The following is a 20,913-nucleotide window of genomic DNA, read 5'->3' on the forward strand; positions in this document are numbered from 1 at the left end:
AACAAGGTATCCATCACTTATGTCCATCGGATTATGGAATGAAAAGAGAATTTATTCCAGGGTTTAAAATGCTAATACTGAAATGATTCATAGCTTATACCCACTCGATTTATTCATCAAAGCTCATTAAAAATAGGGGAGAATATTATATCATAGATATCCAAAATAAGCAAAAAGAAGAAAAATAAACATGCCAACTGCTAACCATTTCAACACATGGATTCATTAAAAATTATCATAAAAAATCCCTTCTATACCAAAAGACTTTAGTAGGCGAATGAGTAAGTGTGGACCCCGATCCGAGGAGGGCGAGGGAACGAGTCCCTAACACCCTCTCTGGATCTCCACGTGTGAAGGAGAGCTCTACCAAGGAACTCTCGAAATGGTGCCACCCTCACAGCATAGCATGAGTGGCGATATATAAAAAGAAAGAGATACATCCTGATCCGGAGCCAGGGCTCGAAACCAAGATATATCTGAAAATAACTCAGAGTTGCCATCCATGGATGCGCCATGGAACCAAAACAAATGCTCTGTTTGCAATGGATAACCAGAGATACAAAAGTTCCGTGCCTGATGACGAATGGAGAAGGTCCGAAGAGTGCCCCCAATTCGCCCGAGTGCGAACACTTGGTCTCTTATGCCATTTATTATTAACCTTGAAGAGTTTCAAGTGAAAATCATATGAAATGGGAACACGCATCTCCGGAAAAACGTCTATCTAATCATGCATGTCTCGGAGATGAAAATAAGCACACACAAAAGAACCGAAATAAATGTCACCTAATGATAACTAGGTTATGAGTGACATGCTAATAGGTGTCTAAGTTCTGGTGGACGAACACATGCATGCTACAACTACAGGTATAAGGTCTGCACAAGAAAGTAAGAAAACACAACAAATATACAATATAACAACACAACAAATCCTAAGACTCTAAATGATTTAGCCCGAGTCCTCGGATGGTCTGATATTCATCCAAAGAAGCCTACGTATCCCCGCCTCCACGAGAATCAAGGCAACGTAGTTCTTCGCGCCTATTCTAAGCTATGATGCCTAAGACACCTAGACCTCTATCCTAGACTCGATCTAAAAGACCGAACTAATTCTTAAAGCTTCTTGTACGATTATTTAAATTCCAGTGAATTGTAGATTTTAGGACACCCTATATGCCCTAACTGAATGCAGGTTAGCCCTAAGCTAATGCAGGTGGTTCCTACAACTTATGTGTAACTAGGCTGTGCGTCCTAAGGAAAATAATGGGATCACTAACGCATCTTAGACCTAGTCATCAGTCGGCGATGTGAATCGCCAACTAACCGGACGGAGGCGCAACAAACCCCTAACTCTAACACAAACACAAACAAACCACACAACACATCAAAGACAAACTCATAACTCTAAAACTCTTTATCTAGGACAAACTCCTAACTCTAGAGGAAGATCTTGTTGAAAATAAAGTTTTGAAGAAAAAGGGTTAAATGATTTATTTACAAAGTTTGGCTGGACTTGGGATGAAGATCCCAAGCTGCACTACGTACCTCGTGGAAGAGGATCAAGCCAACGTAGTTCAAAAATCGAACTTTCCTAATACGCTTCTAAAAGAAACACTCAACACTTTATATGATTTTGAATTTTTCTAGTTTTCAAATGTTTTTTGATGTTTTTATATTTTTGGTGATTAAAAGTGTGTTAACACCCTTCAGCTATAGGGGATCCGATAGAAGAGCCTCCTTACCCACCATATCACGGTAGAGTAATTAGAGGGAAACGGGATCCCTAAAGCCTAAGGGGAAAGAAATCAAAATAGGGGGGGGGATTAAAATCTCAAAGAAAAGAACAATCTCGAAGAGACGAGAACAAAACTAACGGGCCCTAATCAATCTCTAAAGGAGACGATATCTAACCCGCGAGGGAAAACCCTAAACAAACCATAGATGAAAAGCTTCTAACCCTAAGGGTAGACTTCTAAACAAAAGAGACAGACGAAAACTCTATAAGAAGAACTACTAAATCGATAGAATCCTGAAACTCGAAAAGGATCCCGAGGAACGTGCAAAGAATAGTCCCGAAAAGAAAGGAAACCCCTCAAACCCTGCGAACACCCTAAGACGGAAAAAATGATAAGAAGAGCAAGGGGTTGGCTCAAGAAATATTCCGTCATCGCCAAGGCCAGACAGAAAACCTCTGAAATTGATGGACAATATAGGAACCCTGAGATCTAAGGAAAAATCTTAAAATTGAGAGAAGCCTCGAAAGGGAAGGAAAGAGAAAGCTAAAGAAGGGCTCCAAGTAACCTCATCATAGCCCTCTCCAACTTCTAGAATAACAAAACCAGTCATGCCGGAGACATCATCTACTTAACACATGCCATTTTCAAATCAAAATATAGAAACCAAGGGTTAACTCAACCAAAGAAAGGTTTAGAAAATATATGAAAATGCCAAACTCCAGGAATCTACAAATGCTCCAGAAATAAGTGAAAACAAATACATCCAGTAATACCCACAACATAGGGTAAAGAAACAAAAATCAAGTGATACACACAAACCAACCCTCGACATGGGGTCTCCTGTGAAATCAGATAGTACTCATACCCATGACATGGAGTAGAGTAATGACCTGATTTCCTACATCAGTTAAGCATACATCCCTCCTCCATCCGTTCATCACAGAAAATAAGATTCGCCATCTTGCATTCAAGAGTCAAATTGACATCCAAAGCCAGAAGCAATGCCACAACAGCAGAAAACAAGATAAGCAACCATGTAATTCTTAATAATACAAGTGAAATTAGAGATATTACCTTATTTGCACAAATTACCGGGAAAGAGACGATTAGAAAGCAGTACTTGGTGCCAAGAAAACCCCCACCACCAAGGAAACAACCAAGATTCACGTCTCAGTTATTCCAATCAGATCCTAGAAGGGATAAGACTGCAGCAAGCTGGCCCAGATTTAGGTGAAATCCCACCGACACCATTTTGAGTGGCTGATTCATGTTGGGGCGATGAAAAGGACAGTAGCCAAGCTTTACAGTCGGAAGCAACTCCACCCAAAATCAAAGACATGATCTCCTTTTCTTCTTCTCCAAGCTAGTATAACTCTAGACTAGAGTGCAAATCCCAAATCAACCCCATTCTCCTTCTTCAGATTTATCCAGAGGGGGTAAAGTGAATTTAGATCTAATGAGATAGGGTCTATTTGGGTGTTTTCAAGGGGGAATGGGGTCTAATGGAGGTATAATAGGTTTGGATGGGGTGATGGCTGCAATGGTATTGGGGTTTATAAAGGACTGTGATAGGAATGGGTTTAGAGGCTGTTGGGCATGGGTTTGGATTGATACACAAGGGTTTAAGGCAGTGGAGGAGAGGTCAAATAATGGGCTGTGATGGGCGGATTTAATGGAGGTCGTCGAGCAAGGAGGAAGATGGGTTAATTATAGATGGAGGATAAGAATGGAAGAGGGATAAAAAAACAGGGGAGGTTGATTTGGGTAGAGATGGAAATGAGGAAATTAAGAAGAGGGCTTGCAGACATGGGTTTGAGGTGGGTTTTAATGGCTATAAATGGTGTGGAAATGGGATTTGGGGGAAGATGGAGAGGTGATGGTGCTCCGATTGGGTTGCCGGTGGCTGTGAAAAATCATGATAGAAGTGGGTTTTGGGTGGAGCCGGGCTGATAGTGCTGTACGAGATGAAATGGGTTTGGGTTTGAAGAAACAATAGGGTTTATAAAGGAGAAGGGTTCTGCCGGAGATGGTGGTTCGGTGGGATGGTGGTGGAAGCAATGGTGGCCGTGGTTGGGGACGGATTCCGGTCGGAGTTGGTGGTCGGAGGTGGAAGATGGAGGTGAAATGGGGAAGATGGAAGGTGGTGGTCGGAGGTGGACGGATTTCAAGGTTCGGTGGTGGCTTGGTGGAGGTGCTCGGAGAAGAAGAAGAAGAAAATGGTCTTTAATGGAGGTAGGGATGGTGGTGGAAAGGATGAAGTGGGTTTTGGTCGGAATCTGGCAATACCTTGCCGGAGAAGAGGAAGAAGAAGGGTTTAGGGAGGTGGAGATGATGATGGTGAAATGGGTTTCCAAAAATCTAAAAGAAGTTTAGAGAGGGTTTTTTTTTTTTTTTAAAAAAGGGTTTGGGGAAGGAAATGGTTGGATCGGTGGTTGTGATGGGGATTTGAGAATACGGGCGTAGTGGTGGTCGGAGGAGAGGGGATGGTGGTGGAGATAAGGAACGGCCGGAGAAGATGGGTTCTCACCTCTCTTTTTTTCTTTTCTTTTTCTTTCCTGCTCTCCCTTTCTCTAAAATGAAGATGGATCTTGGAGCTGTTGTTGGGTCAAGGTGGGGAAAACGGCTGGAGCTCCGGAGGCATTGCCGGATTCAATGGAATTGGCCGAAGCTCGGTGTGGTGGCGGTGGGTGAAGCTTGAGCCTCCTCTGCAAATCCCCTCTTCCTCTCCTTTTCTTCTCTCCCTTTAATCTCCTCTCCCCTGCAACTCCCTCTTTTAGAAAATGAAACCCCCTCCCTGGAAACCCTAGTTCATGGAGGCTTTATACTTAGGTCTTTCTTCTAGGTTGATCTTAGCCCTCCATCTCTCTCTCTCTCTCTCTCTCTCTCTCTCTCTCTCTCTCTCTCTCTCTCTCTCTCTCTCTCTCGGCTGCCACGATGAGACTCCCCTCTTTGAAAGCCCTAACTTGTTTGCTTGGAAAACAAGCAAGATGCTAAATTTACACCCCTCCTTATTCCATGGACAACCCATACATAGTATATTTGTAACTATTTTTTTTCAACATAGGGAGTGGCTTAGGAAAGAACATGGATCAGCATTTGGGCCCTGTTTTCATTGTATACGATGTTAATAATGGCACACCCTGGCTGGATAATTCACCTCTCTTTTGCATTGGTTTTGGGATAAAAATAAGAATTGGTGGGCAACTCGGGTTAAATTTTCTGAGATTCAAGCTATCCCCTCAACATAAAATCGGATCGGGTTCAAGCCAATTAAGCTCATTTCTTCACAAAAATTTTAACTTCAAATGACCTGAATTGCACATTTAAGCGCGAGGTATCAAAGTCAGCGATTCAAGGCTCGAATAATGGGGTACCCGCATCAAAGCCATTTAGGCTTCATAACAATGGTCAGGGATATTGAGGCAACTAAACAAGGGTCTCAATAGGTGCTTGGGGACCATTCAGGCTTCAAGAGATTTCGAAAATTATCCACCAATGAGAACTCTTTAGGGTTTATTTCATTTTGGCACTTTGACTCAACTTCAGAAATGTATTCGATTTTGGGAAAAAGGGTCCGGTCAAAATGGGGTGTCTACAGTAAGCTTGCAAAATTTTTTAAGCAAAACTTTAATTATCATCCCTTCTCTCGATAAGAATGATCAATGCCGTCAATAAGATCTGAATAAAATCTGAACTCTAACTGTTGACTATTTACCTACTCCAACAAAGACCATCGACATGTACAACTAAAACATAAATTGAAACTACCAATCACCTCCAAAACAAAAATATTAAATCTATAGCATCAAAAATTTCATTTATAAACATTTAATATAATCAAGAGTAATTTCAGATTATAATGGAAATCTGAATGAGATTTGACTTCAAGATATTTGACTTCAAGATAAAAAAATTAAAAAAAATGTCTGAATCATTTAAGTTAATTCCAATTACTCTCCCAATGGATTGAAGTTCCATTAGTTCTGAACATAATTTGAACCTAAAAGAGATTCCTAATTCAATCCTTTAAAATATATAACAAGGTTCCTGTGAATAGCATTGTTCAACTTCTATGAATTTTGCATAGAACACTAAGAGATCAAGACATACGCATCACATTAAAGCTAGAGTTATTCTTCACACTCGGTCAGAAGAATATAGTAAATAAACCACATATAAAATAAAACCCATGTCATTTTACATACGCTATCAACAGATTGGACAAATCCCGAATGATCATTTATACTAGGAAAACACGCATTCTAAATTTTACTGATATTTGAGCTAAACCAAATAGACGAGAGTTCAGTCCACATATCTGTAAACCATGATATACCTCTTACAGTTTATAAACATGTACAACAAAAATTAAAATCTATACACCCATAGGAATAAAAAATTAATTCATAAACATATACGATAAAGCCAAAACTTCTGAACCAATTGACATAGGAAAATTAATTCATAAATGCAATGAAACCAAAACCTACACTAAAAAATATATTGAGAACAAGACAGAATATAAAGAAACAAATACATGAACATGACAATTAACAAAAGCATTTCTAGTATTAATCAATGTTACCTCACAACTTACAGACCATCTAGATATTACTACATAAAAAAAAACAATTGAATGAGGTAACATTGTTCACTAAACTGTTTTTTTTAGCTAAGCTAATCCATTATGGTAGGCAAACATGTCATAATACTAAGAAGGAGGTCTAACATCACATCCGTGTTCAAACTTAAGCTTTTGACCTTTTTAACAGAACAACATTAAGGCTAAAGGACACCTTCATAGCAAGGAAAAATAAAAAACAACAACAGATTAATCAAAATCTGAAACTGTTCTTCAAACTTTGGAGGAGAGAATAGACGAAGAATACTTGCAAGATGTGATCTCCCTCACCTTTTCCCCTTTCTCTTGTTCAATGCTCGGAATGAGTGTCCCTCGATGCCTCGCTGTGGACCCCGATCCGAGAGAGACGAGCGAGGGAACGGGTCCCTAACACCATCTGGATCATCCACGTGTGAAGGAGAGCTCTACCAAGGAACTCTCAAAACGGATGCCACCCTCATAGCATAGCAAGAGTGGCGATGTAAAAAGAAAGAGATATGTCTTGATCCGGAACCGAGGTTCGAAACCGAGACATACCTGAAATAAACTCAGAGTCGCCATCCATGGATATGCCATGGAACCCTAAAATCAAATCCTCTGTGCAATGGATAACCAGAAATATATATGGGTTCGTGCCTGGTTACGAATGGGGAAGGTCTGAGAGCACCCCCAATTCGTCCGAGTGCAAGCACTTGGTCTCTTATGCCATTTTTAGTAACTCCAAAGAAGTTTGAATAAAAATCATGTGAAATGGGAACAATCCTCAGGACTCGTCTACCTAAGCATGCATTTCCTGAGAATAAAAATAATAAACACATATAAAATAAAATGAAAGATGTGTCACCTAAGCATAGCTAGGTTATGAGTGACAAGCCTAATGGGTGTCTAAGTTCTGATGTACAAACACATGCAAGCTATAGCTAAAGGTATAAGATCAGTACAAAAAAGTAAGAAAACATATCAAATTATACAATAACAACACAACAAAACCTAAGACTCTAAACGAATTAGCCCGAGTCCTCGGATGGTCTGGTATTCATCCAAAGAAGCCTAAGTATCCCCGCCTCCACGAGAATCAAGGCAACGTAGTTCTTCGCGCCTATTCTAAGCTAGGATGCCTAAGACACCTAGACCTCTATCCTAGACTCGATCTAAAAGACCGGACTAGTTATTAAAGTTTATTATATGATTATTTAAATTCCGATGAATTGTGGATTTTATGACACCCTATATGCCATAATTAAATGCAGATTAGCCCCAGGCTAATGCAGGAGGTTCCTACAACCTATGTGTAACTAGGCTGCGTTTCCTAAGGAAAACAAAGGGTGGACTAACGCATCATATTCTAGTCATCAGTCGGCGATATGGATCGCCAGCTGACCGGACGGAGGCGCTCCTATAACTCTAGGACATACCCCTAACTCTAAAACAAGCACACAACAGACAAACAATCAAGCAACCTAACAAAAGAAAATCCTAACTCTAAAACTCTCTATCTAGGAGAAACTCCTAACTCTAGAGGAAGATCTTTTGAAAACAAGATTAGAAAGGTTGCTTATTCAAAGAAAAAGATTTTAAAATGTTATTTACCAAAAGTTTGGCTGGACTTGGGATATAAATCCCAAGCTGCACTACGTACCTCGGAAGAGGATCAAGCCAACGTAGTTCGAAACGAACTCTCTACCTAACAAACACTTACAGCAAATCAACTATTTTTTATGTTTTAAGTTTCTAATGTTTTTGAGATTTTTAATGATTTCAATGTTTATGGATTTTAAAATTTCTGATGTTTTCACCCTTTTGGCCAAAGACCGGAGGGAAAATACAAAAAACAACACCCTAGGGACAAACCCTAGGGTGAATAAGGGAAACTATGCTCTAATAATACCGTTATAAGAGCAAATGAGTCAAAGACTCTCTAATAACAGCACAAAGGAAGCAACCGAGTCAAAGACTCTCTAATAAAAAACAACTAGAGGATAAATGAGTCAAAGACTCTCTAATAAGAGCAACTGGAGGATAAATGAGTCAAAGACTCTCTAATAAGAGCAACTGATAACACTGAAAATGAGATAACGGAGTCAAAGACTCTCTAATGATACTGCAAAAGGAAAGGCGAGTCAAAGACTCTCTAATAAATCCAACTGAAAGAACAAATGAATCAAAGACTCTCTAAGAAAACTGCGAAAAAGATAAATGAGTCAAAGACTCTCTAATAACATCACCAAAGGAATAAATGAGCCAAAGATTCTCTGAAAGAAATGGAAACACGATTCGAAGACTCTCTAAGAGAGAAGAACACACGAGTCAAAGACTCCACTGACAACAACTAAAGGATACACGAGTCAAAGACTCTCTAAGAGATGAAAACACGAGTCAAAGACTCCACTGACAACAACTAAAGAATATACGAGTCAAAGACTCTCTAAGAGATGGAAACACGAGTCAAAGACTCCAAAAACACCGACTAAAGGATAAACGAATCAAAGACTCTCTAAAAGAGAAAGAAACACGAGTCAAAGACTCCACTAACACCAACTAAAGGATAGATGAGTCAAAGACTCTCTAAAAGAGAAGGAAACACGAGTCTGAGTCAAAGACTTTCTAAAAGAGAAGGAAACACGAGTCAAAGACTCCACTAACACCAACTAAAGGATAGATGAGTCAAAGACTCTCTAAAGAGAAGGAAACAGGAGTCAAAGACTCCCCTATAACACCACCTAAAAGGCGAATGAGTCAAAGACTCTCTAATAACACTATCTAAAGGATGAATGAGTCAAAGACTCTTTAATCAAGGCTGACTCCTATGCGAATGGACTATCGATTAAGGAGAAGCTTACTAAAAATGGCATAAGAGACCATGTGCATATTTGGCAAAGGTAAAACACCCAACCGGGCCGGACAGCTACCTAGCCCTAGGGTGCAACAAATGTGCAACCTAATACCCATAAGGGTAAGGGTATGAAGCCAAGCCGAGTAGGGTGTTCTCCCAAAACCAAACAACGCACAAAGAGGAGGTTTAGCAAGAGAATGAGACCGGGCGGGTCTCCTAAACACACACAGAGATGGGCTCTAAACAACCTTATCATTGCCCTCAAGGGGTAAGCAAGGCTAAGACAACTAATTGACCAAATTGGTCTCTAATTAACAAAAGAACAAACTGAGGTGCAATCTCAGAGAGGATTCTACAAATGAGGCTTGCCTCCAAAGGAGGATTGCCTAACGAGACAGAGTATGTCTCCTAGTACAGGTTCTAGTATCTAAAGAAGTCTAAAAGAAATCTAGAAGACTGTGTTAGTCTAATCAAAATAGAGAAGAAAAAGGCTATCAGGTAATCTCAAATTTCCATTCAATTATTATAAAAACAAATCAAGTATTAGCAAAGTATGATTTACAGCTAAAGAGTGCACAATCTGTAAGAATAGCAATCATAAAATGATAAACAACATTAATTAGTCCAGACCAGCCGCTGGATAGCCTAATAAAGTAAAAACAATATCAAACACTTCAATGCCAACCACAAACCCCAATACGGGGACTCCAATGAAATCAGATGATGCCAAAGTAATCATCTGATTTCCTACACGTATAATATTTCTACAAACCGCCTTGAAATCAGACAGTACTCATGTCGATAATATCGAATAGAGTAGTCATCTGTTTTCCTCTTTCAATTAAACAATTTATTGAAATAAAAGAGAGATGAATATAATGAGCTTTCAAGATAATCTCACCTGAATAATCCCTTCATAACCATCTTCATAACCTAACTCAAAACTTTACATAAAAGAAGAGTATTAAAAATATCAAAAGATTATGATAATTCAAATTCGTATTAATTGTAGTGCGTAGCAGAAGGTATCAACTTGTGCAGATTCAAGTGCAAAAAAAAGAAGGTGAGCCACAAAACACAAAGACGGGCTCCAAGTAACCTTATCATTGCCCCGAAAATGATTAAAAACAAAGGCAACTAACAGACCCTGCAAGGACTCTGATAACCGGGATCCATATATAACATAAAGGAAAAGAATAAACGAGCTACACATCCAAACACATAGAGAAGTAAATCACTGTTATTTTGCAAACGTACCCCATCTCATAACCTTTATCATGGAATTACCATTTACCATCCAACCTCAATCAGTATAAACATGGATCTTAAATGCCTCTACAAAAATCTGTTACTCGTATGGGGCAAGCAGAGACGCACAAAATTAAATAACAACATGGACTCACATGCACCATAAAGAAATGATCTCAAACCATATACCCAAAACATATAAAAAAATGACATCAACATCAAACATTTGCAATAACCTTCCTTATCATTTAGTATTCATAAGACCATCAACTGATTCTTAGGATTTTTCCCAATGAACTATAACCAACTGAACAAAGAAATGAGCTTAACAGGAGAATGAATCTAAAGCATGTCATCATTCTTATGTAGAACATTAGCTCTTCATCTCATCTTATTCCTTTCATAAAACAACAGTACTATCAACTAATCAGCTCCTTCACTTGATGAGAGCTGCTATATCTCAAACGGGATAGTGTCCATTTATATATATATATATATATATATATATATATATATATATATATATATATATATATATATATATATATATATATATATAAATGAAAGCTAAAGGGTGTATAAACTTGCAGGAACAGCAGTTGTACGGTTACATAGACTTAGAGATGCACACATATGTACATTTTCCTTTTCAGTTTATCTACTATTACGGGTTCTAAAAAAAATCTAAAAACATGCCATCAACGATAGCAACCAAAGATCATGATTATTTTTAACGAAATTCAAACACGAGTTCTGCAAAACAAGGGATTAGAATCTTAAGCATTCTATCAATTGTAATAAGCACATCATTCTTAATATTTTCCAAACCCAAATTCTGAGAAAACCTTACATTCACACAATACCCTGCAGAAATTTCTTAGATAATTGTGTAGAAATTAAATCAACAGATCACACAAGATTATCAAAATTTTACACAACCATGACTATAAAGCATCAAAATGAATGCCCAGATAGAGCTTTCCTCTAGGTTACTGAAGCTCACGCACTGATTCTAAACCAACCACAGCCACATCTCACGCAATACCTCATCAAATGCCAAATAACCACAGAGCACAGGATAAGTAACACCAATTCAAAGAAAATTTCAATCACACAGTATTGAGTAGATTTCTAGAAGAAAATCATTACAAACCATGGAAATTATATAAAAAAAAAATAGAGTTTAAATGCCATTACCTTCTTCTTTTAGACGATTGAACCAAGATCTACTTGCATTTCCAAGAAGCGATGATATTAGCTTGAAGTGATACGAAATCGCTCAGATCTCTCTTTGCCCTTGCTTTGCCAATCAACAGCCTAATCCCTTGAGAATTTTCCATAGCTCCTTATTCGGATTTAGGGTTTGATGTTCAGGTTTGAAAGGAGAAGAAAAATAAAATAAAATGATGAACATCAAGATCTGAGACGTAGAAGATTAGAAAGAAAATAATTCCTGCAGAAAATAGAACAACAATGGAGCGGATTATTAAAAACCAGACAGAGCTCAGGTGAGTTGATCTGAAAAATTGATCGGAAAAGTATGACGATCTGCCGGAAGATGACCGGAGAAGAAGAGAATAGCCGGGATCCTCGAGGAGGATGATCGAAAAAATCAAAGGAATCTTGGAATTTTAGTTCGGGCCAGAACTAGGGTTTGAGAAATTGCAAGAATAAAGCTAAAAGGAGTTAGGGTGAAGAAGATGAAGAAATTGAGGAGGAATGGACAACCGGAGCTCCGGCAAGCTTAGCCGGAGAAGAAGATATCTCAGATCTGAGATTTCAGATCTCAGATCTGAGAATCTAGTAATGATTGGCCGGAGATGGCGGTGGATTTGGGGAAGAAGAAGATGTAGAGGAGGATCGTTGCCGGAGAACAAACGGAGAAGAAGGATGATCGGATCCGTGCCGGAATTTTGCCCGGAGGAGGTTGTCGGATTGACGAGAAAATGAAAACCCAAATCTCTGCAATTTCTCTCTCTCGGATCTTTTTTCTGTGAATGAACCCCTCTCTGTCTGTCTCAGATCTGAGATCCGAGATTTCTCTGCGAATGGGGTTTTGGATGCCCGGCTAGGTTCCGGTGGGATTTGCCGGAGGTGGAGGAAAAGAAAGAAACCCAAATCCCTCTCCCTCTCTCTCTCTCTCTCTCTCTCTCTCTCTCTCTCTCTCTCTCTCTCTCTCTCTCTCTCTCTCTCTCTCTTAGTCTCCCTCTCTCTCCCTTTCTCTCTCAAAACTTTCGATCGGAAGTAGGATCTCCGGCAAACGGTCGGAGAAGACGATCGGCGAAGGAAGAAAACGGAAAAGGAAAAAAAACCCACTCTCGTTCTCTGATTTCTGTTTTCAACGAGAAAAAAAACCACCGTGATTTTTTTTTTTGTTAATATATATCAAAGCATACAGGTTGATATTCGCACCCTCATTTGATGAGGCGCGCGGATTTTGATGAGCGCGCGAATCAGCTCCGTCTCAGACGAGCTGATTCACCCCTCTTATACACCAAAATGATATATTTACCTCCTTTTCCTCCATGGACAGCCCCCTTTTCATATTAATTCACTCCCCTCATACGCTCATACTACACCTCTTTCCTGGCTCGTCTTATTTGACCAATCGGATCGGATTTTGATGAAATTCCACGGGGATCTTAGGGAGACCTTAAGCTACCCTAGGGTTCAATTTGGAACCTCAGCTCACTGATTTGACAAAGCTTCTCACAAACAATGCAAACCTGGGTCTGGTCAAAATGGGGTGTCTACACTCGCCACCGGAATTAAGTAAATCTGTCAAATTCCATAAACTCGAAAGTTGCAGATTTCGCCGGAGAAGACAGAGTCACACGGAATTGCAGAAATTGTAACTTATGAAAAGGATCGTAGTCTCCGGAGATAGATCTGAAGGAATTGAGGTGCTAAATGGAATTGAAGCCGGATCTCTGGCGAAAATAACTGGCCGAAGAAGAAGGAAAGGCCGGAGGAAATGAATTCAGGTTTCAATTGAAGAAGGAATAGATCTCGGCCGGATCTGAGATTTGAAGTTGATTTAGAGCAGGTATAATGGTGATAAACAAGTGTGGAAGCCACGCCGGAGCCCTGATTTCATGACTGAAGATGGAAAAGCACCGCCGGAGAAGATGAAAAACCCTACTTTGGTGAAACCTCCAGATTCCGGCGAGTTGCCCGGAGAAGATGAAGCAAATACTCAAATTGATGAAGATATTAGGATTTGCCTAGTGAATGACGGTTGGATCTCCGGAGAAGAAGACCGTAGACCTCTCTCTCTCTCTCTCTCTCTAACACTCTCTTCTTTGCAAGTCTCGAAAATTCTTCCAATATTCTAGATCTGAGAAATTTCAAAAGGATTTGAAAGGGATCTAAGAAATATGGATGATGATATTTGATCTAGGGTTGAAATCTGATAAGTAGAGATGAAAAGTGAAGGATGTAGAGGTTCATGAAATGACCATCCCTTCCTTTTTATAGCTAATGCTTTCCCCCAAAAGAATCCTAGCCCTTCATCTAAAGAGATAATTGAGGAGTTGGCCCAAAAAAAATGATTAATCTACATCATCGATTATAGGTTATGGATCAGCCTATGTAGATGAATTGGGGCATGGCCCTCTTGATTTTCAGCCCAATTACCAATAGATGGTTTGGATCAACCTATGTAGATGAATTGGGGCATGGCCCTCTTGATTTTCAGCCCAACTAACACTAAATGGTTTGGAATGTGAATTGGCTGTAGTTGCTTGCATGGACATGTGGCATTATATCAAGCTTATGATTGTCTAATGCAAAATGATAAATTCACACCACCCTCCTTTCAATGGACAGCCCACCCTAATGCATTTTGACCACATTTTTACACTATAGGGGGGCTGAAACAACAATAGGGGTCTTTTTTTTATTTTGAAAAAAAACAAAAAACAGTAACAAAAGGGAAGATAATAGACCCTACGCCTTCTGTACTCGGGACAGCCCTCTCTAATAAATCTTGTTTAACTAATTTCCAAATTCTAGGAGGGTCTGTGCAGGAAATGCGGGTGAATATTTTCTTTCCCTCTTATTTTCCTTCCTAAAGAAATAACCTTGGTATCATTGTGCGTTGATATTGGCACCACCACTTTATTTTTTCCTTTTGATTGCTTCTTGTGAGTCACGTACTAATATAAGCACAACCATATTCTAATATTTGCACCATTTCATCTATGTCTTTTCAAAGAGGGCAGAAATGTAACAATCTTTGATAAAAAATTTAACACTAAAAAGACAAGATGAATTAGTGACAATATCAAAATAGGGTTAAAATCAAGCTTTTGGAGCTTGGGAGTGTGAATAAAGGAGTGCCACTACCAAAACTCAGGGTGTTTTGTAATTTTTGCAAATTTCAAGAAAATGAGGGAGGGAACTAAGGCAACTTGACGAGCGTCTCAATAGAGGTTCAGGGATCATTCGAGCTCCACAAAGGTTTCAACAATAATATGTAAGTGGACATTTTTCAGGTTGTTAGGTTCTTTCACGCTTGGAGCTCGATTCTTCGGGAATTTCAAATTTTTGCTTGATTTCGAAACTTAGGAGTTTAGGGTCCGGTCAAAATGGGGTGTCTATAGTATGGTGCGACAACATCAGTGCCATCTCTCTTGCCTCTAATCCAGTCTTCCATGCACGCACTAAACACATCGAGGTCGACTACCACTTCATCCGAGAGAAAGTTGTTCCTAAAGAGCTTCATGTCCGATATATCTCCACCAAAGACCAAGTTGCCGATATTTTCACTAAGGGGCTCACCGCCATACGTTTCATCTTTCTATGTGACAAGCTTCAGGTTCGTCTCCTCCCCATAAGCTTGAGGGGGCATAATAGCGAGACCTCTCCCACAAAGGAGATCTTGCTATCATAGGCAACTCTTTGTAGTTATGGAAGCAATTTTCACACAGCTTTCCCTTTCCAGTTCTGCATATTCTTTTTCTATATTTATTGCGCAATTACAGATTCCCCGCAATCAAGGGATATACCAGCTGATTGTAACGTATCCACAATGTCTATTTAAAGACACCAATAGTAAAGATCAAAGCAAGGGTTTGTTTGTGATTTGGGTTTACATCTTTTGCTCTTCTCTAAGTTTTCACAATCCACATGGACATAAAGCTTAACAAGGTTATCGGTAGTGCTTACTTTCCCTGGATCACTTGCCAAGCCTTGAAGGAGTGACTAGTGATGTAGAAGATCTTAAAGGAAACCTTCTAAATTTTTTTTTATGTGTTTCAGAATACAATTAACCAACATGTTAACTAATCAATTATGATATACTAGATTGGATTTTGCAGTTTTTTCTTCTCTACTACCACGACATGACATGAACATGAAAAAGGTTCAAGAATCAGTTTTCTTTTTGTAAGGGTTAAATAGTAATCACTTATTTTTGCCTTTTGACCCTATATTGTAGAGTTAGATCTCAAAAGATATGGAACATCTCCCACCAAACTGTGCATATGACTTTCATCGAATACGGCTATGTACATAACTCCATATGTATCTATGAGATTTTACTCACTTTAAATTGAGTATCCACTTCCATCGTTTCCCCCTAGGATTAGAAATCTTTTATTTTACATATCCACACGATTTACTGAATCAAATGAGGTTAAAGCAATCGAAAAGGGGGCTGGTTCTTCCTACCGATTCCGAACACTAGCCATTGAATAATTGCCATCAAAAGTAGCTAGGCTTCCAAAATACATGACCAAAAGAGTTGGGAGGAAGAAGGATCCCTCTTCCATAATCATCACATTATTAATAGCAGATTTGACTTGGAACTCATGTTGACATTTAATTCAAATCCATTTAGCCATATTACCACAAATAAATGAATGCATAAGGCAAAAAAACTTAGGGTACAAATCATGAAAAGATATATAAAATGTAATTCTCTTGAGGGAATGACACTACCATTCTGAGTTGTGAGTTTCTCTCTAAAGGGGTTGAAGGATGAGAGGTATCCCACAAGAAGGTCTGAGAGAGAGCATAATTGTAGGGGAATGAATATAGCTTGAGGAAATAGACATGGAAAACCTAGTGAGGATGAGGCTTAAGACAATCTTGTATTCCATCATGGACAAGTTCCTACCCACACATATCCTTTCCCCAAACCCGAAAGGCAGGAACCCCATCCTATGCCTGCAACCCCCATATAGCTCATCCTTAAACCTATCAGGTCGAAACTCATTAACATCATCGCCCCAGAGCTTCAGATCATGGTGCATTCCCACAACATCAATCCACATGTTTGTTCCCTTAGGGATGACGACATCTCCAACATGAATGTCCATTCTTGCCTGCCTTTGGGCGTTGGGCGCTGGTGAGTATAACCGCAAGACCTCATTCATCACCCATCCCATCTGGATAAAAGTTATTAGAGATAATTAGCTCATCACAAAAGACATTTTAAAGCTTAGCTACAAAGAAGTTTATCAACAAATTATATATTTATTGCTCGATTTATCTACTATAATTTGGTAATTATCGGTCACATACACACACACAATATTAAGGGCAATTTATCTACTATATCTGTGTGTGTATTAATATCGATATTTAATAAATAAATAAATATAATACTATAAAGATTTAATGAAAATAGTAGCAAAATGAAATATAATTTTAAATTATAAATCTATCGTTGTAAAATGGCTTAAGAACCTGTATATGTTGTGTTCTATAGGTGATGTGCTAAATAATCTTACAAAATGACCTTTCAAGTTGATTAGAGCCATCCCCAATATTAAGGGCAACCTTTTGATTAATGCTCAAAGGTCTAAATAGGGCTTCCATGCTAACCCTTAATTCATTCAAAGTTTTTCACAGAGAGAGAAGATACTACCTCCATGGCTCCAAGTAAGAAATATTTCTATCAAGAGGATATATTTATTTATTTTATTTAGAGTCATTATTGGTTTTAGAAGTTGCAAAAATGATAATGATAGAAGTAAAGGTAGTTGTAGCAACATCAACAATAGCAACTACCACAGTAGCAGCTGCATTGGAGGCAATAACAACATAAATATCTTGTTCTTCTCCTCATCTATTCTTAAATTAAAGCTTACCTTTTCTAGTTTCCCAAGCATGGCAAAATCCATAGGCCCTCCCCCTGTGACTTGCATTATCTCTTCCCTGAGAAGGATCTGCCATTCTGGGTGCAATGCTAGGAGGAGCAAGGTCCAAGAGAGAGCCAAGGCTGTGGTCTCGTGACCACCAAAGAAGAAAGTCTTACATTCGTCGACGAGTTCTCGAGCAGTGAGCTTTTTCCCCCTCATAGCGAGCAGGAGGCCCAACAAATCATGTTGGGGTTCACCCTTGTTTGCCTTTCTAGAAGATATGATGGATAGAAGAAGTTGGTCTATCTCCTTCCCAAGCTTTCTTGATCCTAGGGTTTGCGTGGCATAGATGAACTTGCTAAATGGGACACCAACCCAGCGATTTGTGTTGAAGAGCATGATTTGAAGAGCTTTGAGCTTCTCAAACACTTTCTGGCCATTTTGGTGGCTCATTCCAAAGCTTGTTTTTGCTATGATTTCAGCTGCATTATTTATGATGTCTTTCTCCACGTCTATTTCTGGATTGTTTGAGGCAGCAAGTCTACTCCATTCATCTAACATCTTGGTGGTGGATTCCACCATTAAGGTTATCATAGACTATATCAAATGAAAAAAAGAGGTTAGTATTCAATAGGGTAAAACAACAATTTTAGCATAAAAAACAGTCTATAACTTATGTATCCATGTGCGTGTGAGAGATAGATGGAGAACGAGGTCCCTGCTGGAATGTAATTAAATGGCAATCTATAGAGACAGTCTTACCATCCTAAGTGGGGGCCAGCCTAGATATGAGACTAGGTGGGACCCATCCTGGTATGGAACGAGTTTAAAGAGCAAGGTCTCAGCTCTAGAGCTTTTGGTACCTAACATTTGGTATCAAGAGCAGGGTGATCAACTTGTGGAGAGTGCTTGGAAAATGGTTACGTGGTAAAAAAAAGCTGCTAGAGTTAAGTTACCACCAAGTGGGTCGTCGAGGGCGGCGAACGCGAAAGTGTGATGGGGAATGTTACAGTCCTAAGTGAGGCACTGCCTAGGTATGTGACCAGGTGGGACACATCCTGGCATGGAACATGTTTAAATGCAAACTTCTCATGCATGAGAGAGAGAGAGAGAGAGAGAGAGAGAGAGAGAGAGAGAGAGACGTGGTATCATCCTAACAAAGAAGAAAAAGAAGAAGAAGTCTACCTTCAAATTGGTAGCAGTAAATGCTGGTGCAATGATATGCCTGTGGTGAGCCCAATCCTCTCCCTCCACCATAATCAATCCTTTTCCAAACATGGGGTTTCGATCACCCTTGAACACAGTCGGCTTACCCCATGTTTTGCTCAGGACGCCGGAATTTACTTGTTTCAAAAATTCCGGGTCTGCGATATACAAAAATGGCTCCGTCCCTAGCCAATAAATAAACACTTTTCCTGCAAAAGATCCTTCTAAGTTAGATTATACAGTTATGTTGAAGTATAAATGATTAAATATCACCAATCCTAACAGCTTAAGCTCTTGGAGTTATTGGTTGTTTCACATGGTAACGGAGCTATTGCCTCGCAGCAGGTCCTAGTTCAAAATCCACAACTCCTTGATATTAAAAATCCACAACCCAAGAGAGAGGCCACATGTGCCACGTGTTCGGCCAACCCAAAAAAGAAGGGCCACATGTGTGAGGGAGTGTATAAATGATTAAATAACGCCAATTCTACCCACTTAAGCTTTTGGAGTAATTGGTTGTTTCACAAGATATATCAAGAGATACTGTAGATAAAAACATGATTTTTTTTAGAATTTATCTAAAAAATTTAACCCCAACTTACCATATAAGCTTCTCCATTGAGCAAAGTAAGGGGAAACAGTTGAATGGATATCATGAGAGATATCCAAAGAGCTTTGAGTAGAATCAAACGGAGCTTTCTTTTGCTTCTTCATTTCATTAATGTTCCCTAAGGGGAAACTTGGAGTAGGGCCTGTAAAGCCATTCCTTCGGATTCTACGATACGCTTGAAGGGGCGAAAACCATAAAGCATAGAGAAGAATAGAGGACCCAAAGAGGAGAAGGGCTGTGATGGCTAAGCTCAAAGTTTGTAGAGATTGAATGAACTCCATGTTTCTCTATGTTGGAACTTGGATGGAATGTTGAAGATAGTGATTTGAATTTATAGAAAATGAGATGTTGCGTGGAAAGAAATGGGTCGAGTGGGATAAATAATTAAAGAGTTTCTAGACTAAGAAAAGTCATTCAAGAATGTCGGAATTTTGACCAAGAATTCGTCTCGTCGTTTTCCTTGCTTTTACTGTAAATAAACTTCATCAATCTAGATCCTGACGTGTGGGGCCCAACATAGATGGGGTTAATTCACCGTAATAGATGATACTAGCCGTCCAATCAATGCACTATGTGGGAAGTGTGCTTTTTATATGCAACACTCAAAGGGTTAAACAGATAGAGAAAGACATACCCAAGATAAACATAATCAAGGCAAGAGATAAATACAGAAATCCTATAGTAGATTAGCCTAATTGCTAATTTACTCTAGCTACATAATCTAGCTCAGCTGCCCCATGCAACTCGAAATCCTACGCACTACAATTAGCCCAATTGCTAACTTAATCTAGCTAAGTTACCCTATTTTACCCACTTGCCTAATTTACTACTAAGATGATCCAACGGTGAGATCTACACCAAATTCAACGGTTGGATCTTACATATCCTAACATGCCCCCTCATTCAATAAACATAGGTTTGATTGGAATGAAACTTGGCTCAGGTCGGGTCTGAGGTTCCTCAGACCCCTTGCTAATAGTCTAATAGCAAAGGGTGTGGCAATATCAATTACTTCTGAAAATAAAAAGTAAGCATGGAATTGATATTTCCAAACCCCCATACTCTTTGCTATTATAGGGGGTCTGAGGAAAGTTCCTCAGACCCCGACCTGAGCCAAGTTTTGTTCGTTTGATTGGAAATGAAATTATGAAACAACCAGTTTATCCAAAAGCTTAAGCTGTTGGATACGGCGTTATTTAATATTTTATACTTTAACACTCCCCCTCACGTGTGACCTCTCTTTTTATGGTTGGCCTACACGAGGCAAATGTGGCCCCTCTTTTTTGGGTTGGCCATGTGGATTTTTTTATATCAAAGAGTTTTGAACCCAAGACCTTTGCTCTGCTACCCATTGTTTAAAATTTCGGTTTCGGTACCGGTTTCAGACCCTAGAATTTCGAAATTTCAAAATTTCGGTCGAAATCCAGTACCACAAACAAAATGGTATTTTATTCAATATTAAATTTCGGTAAAATATTAAAATAATAATAATAAAAGGTTTTTTTGGTTTAAATTTCGACCGAAATTTCGGCCGAAATAATTGTTATGTTATCTGTTTCCAACGTGTGCCTAAA

General features: G+C 39.2%; 1 protein-coding gene across 1 annotated transcript; it reads right to left on the reverse strand.

Moving 5' to 3' along the window:
• Positions 1 to 16,396: 16,396 nt before the first annotated feature.
• Positions 16,397 to 19,620, reverse strand: LOC143881129 (cytokinin hydroxylase-like). The gene is made up of 4 exons (XM_077384125.1): positions 19,332 to 19,620; positions 18,709 to 18,938; positions 17,533 to 18,120; positions 16,397 to 16,827 (listed from the first exon to the last, which is right to left on the reverse strand). Exons 1-4 carry the CDS (start codon positions 19,618 to 19,620, stop codon positions 16,402 to 16,404), a joined length of 1,533 nt encoding a protein of 510 aa, XP_077240240.1. The 3' UTR covers positions 16,397 to 16,401.
• Positions 19,621 to 20,913: the final 1,293 nt, after the last annotated feature.

Source organism: Tasmannia lanceolata, unplaced genomic scaffold, assembly GCF_043159265.1.
Source record: "Tasmannia lanceolata isolate RefF3 unplaced genomic scaffold, GAP_Taslan_0.1 ptg000007l, whole genome shotgun sequence".
Classification (NCBI taxonomy): Eukaryota; Viridiplantae; Streptophyta; class Magnoliopsida; order Canellales; family Winteraceae; genus Tasmannia; species Tasmannia lanceolata.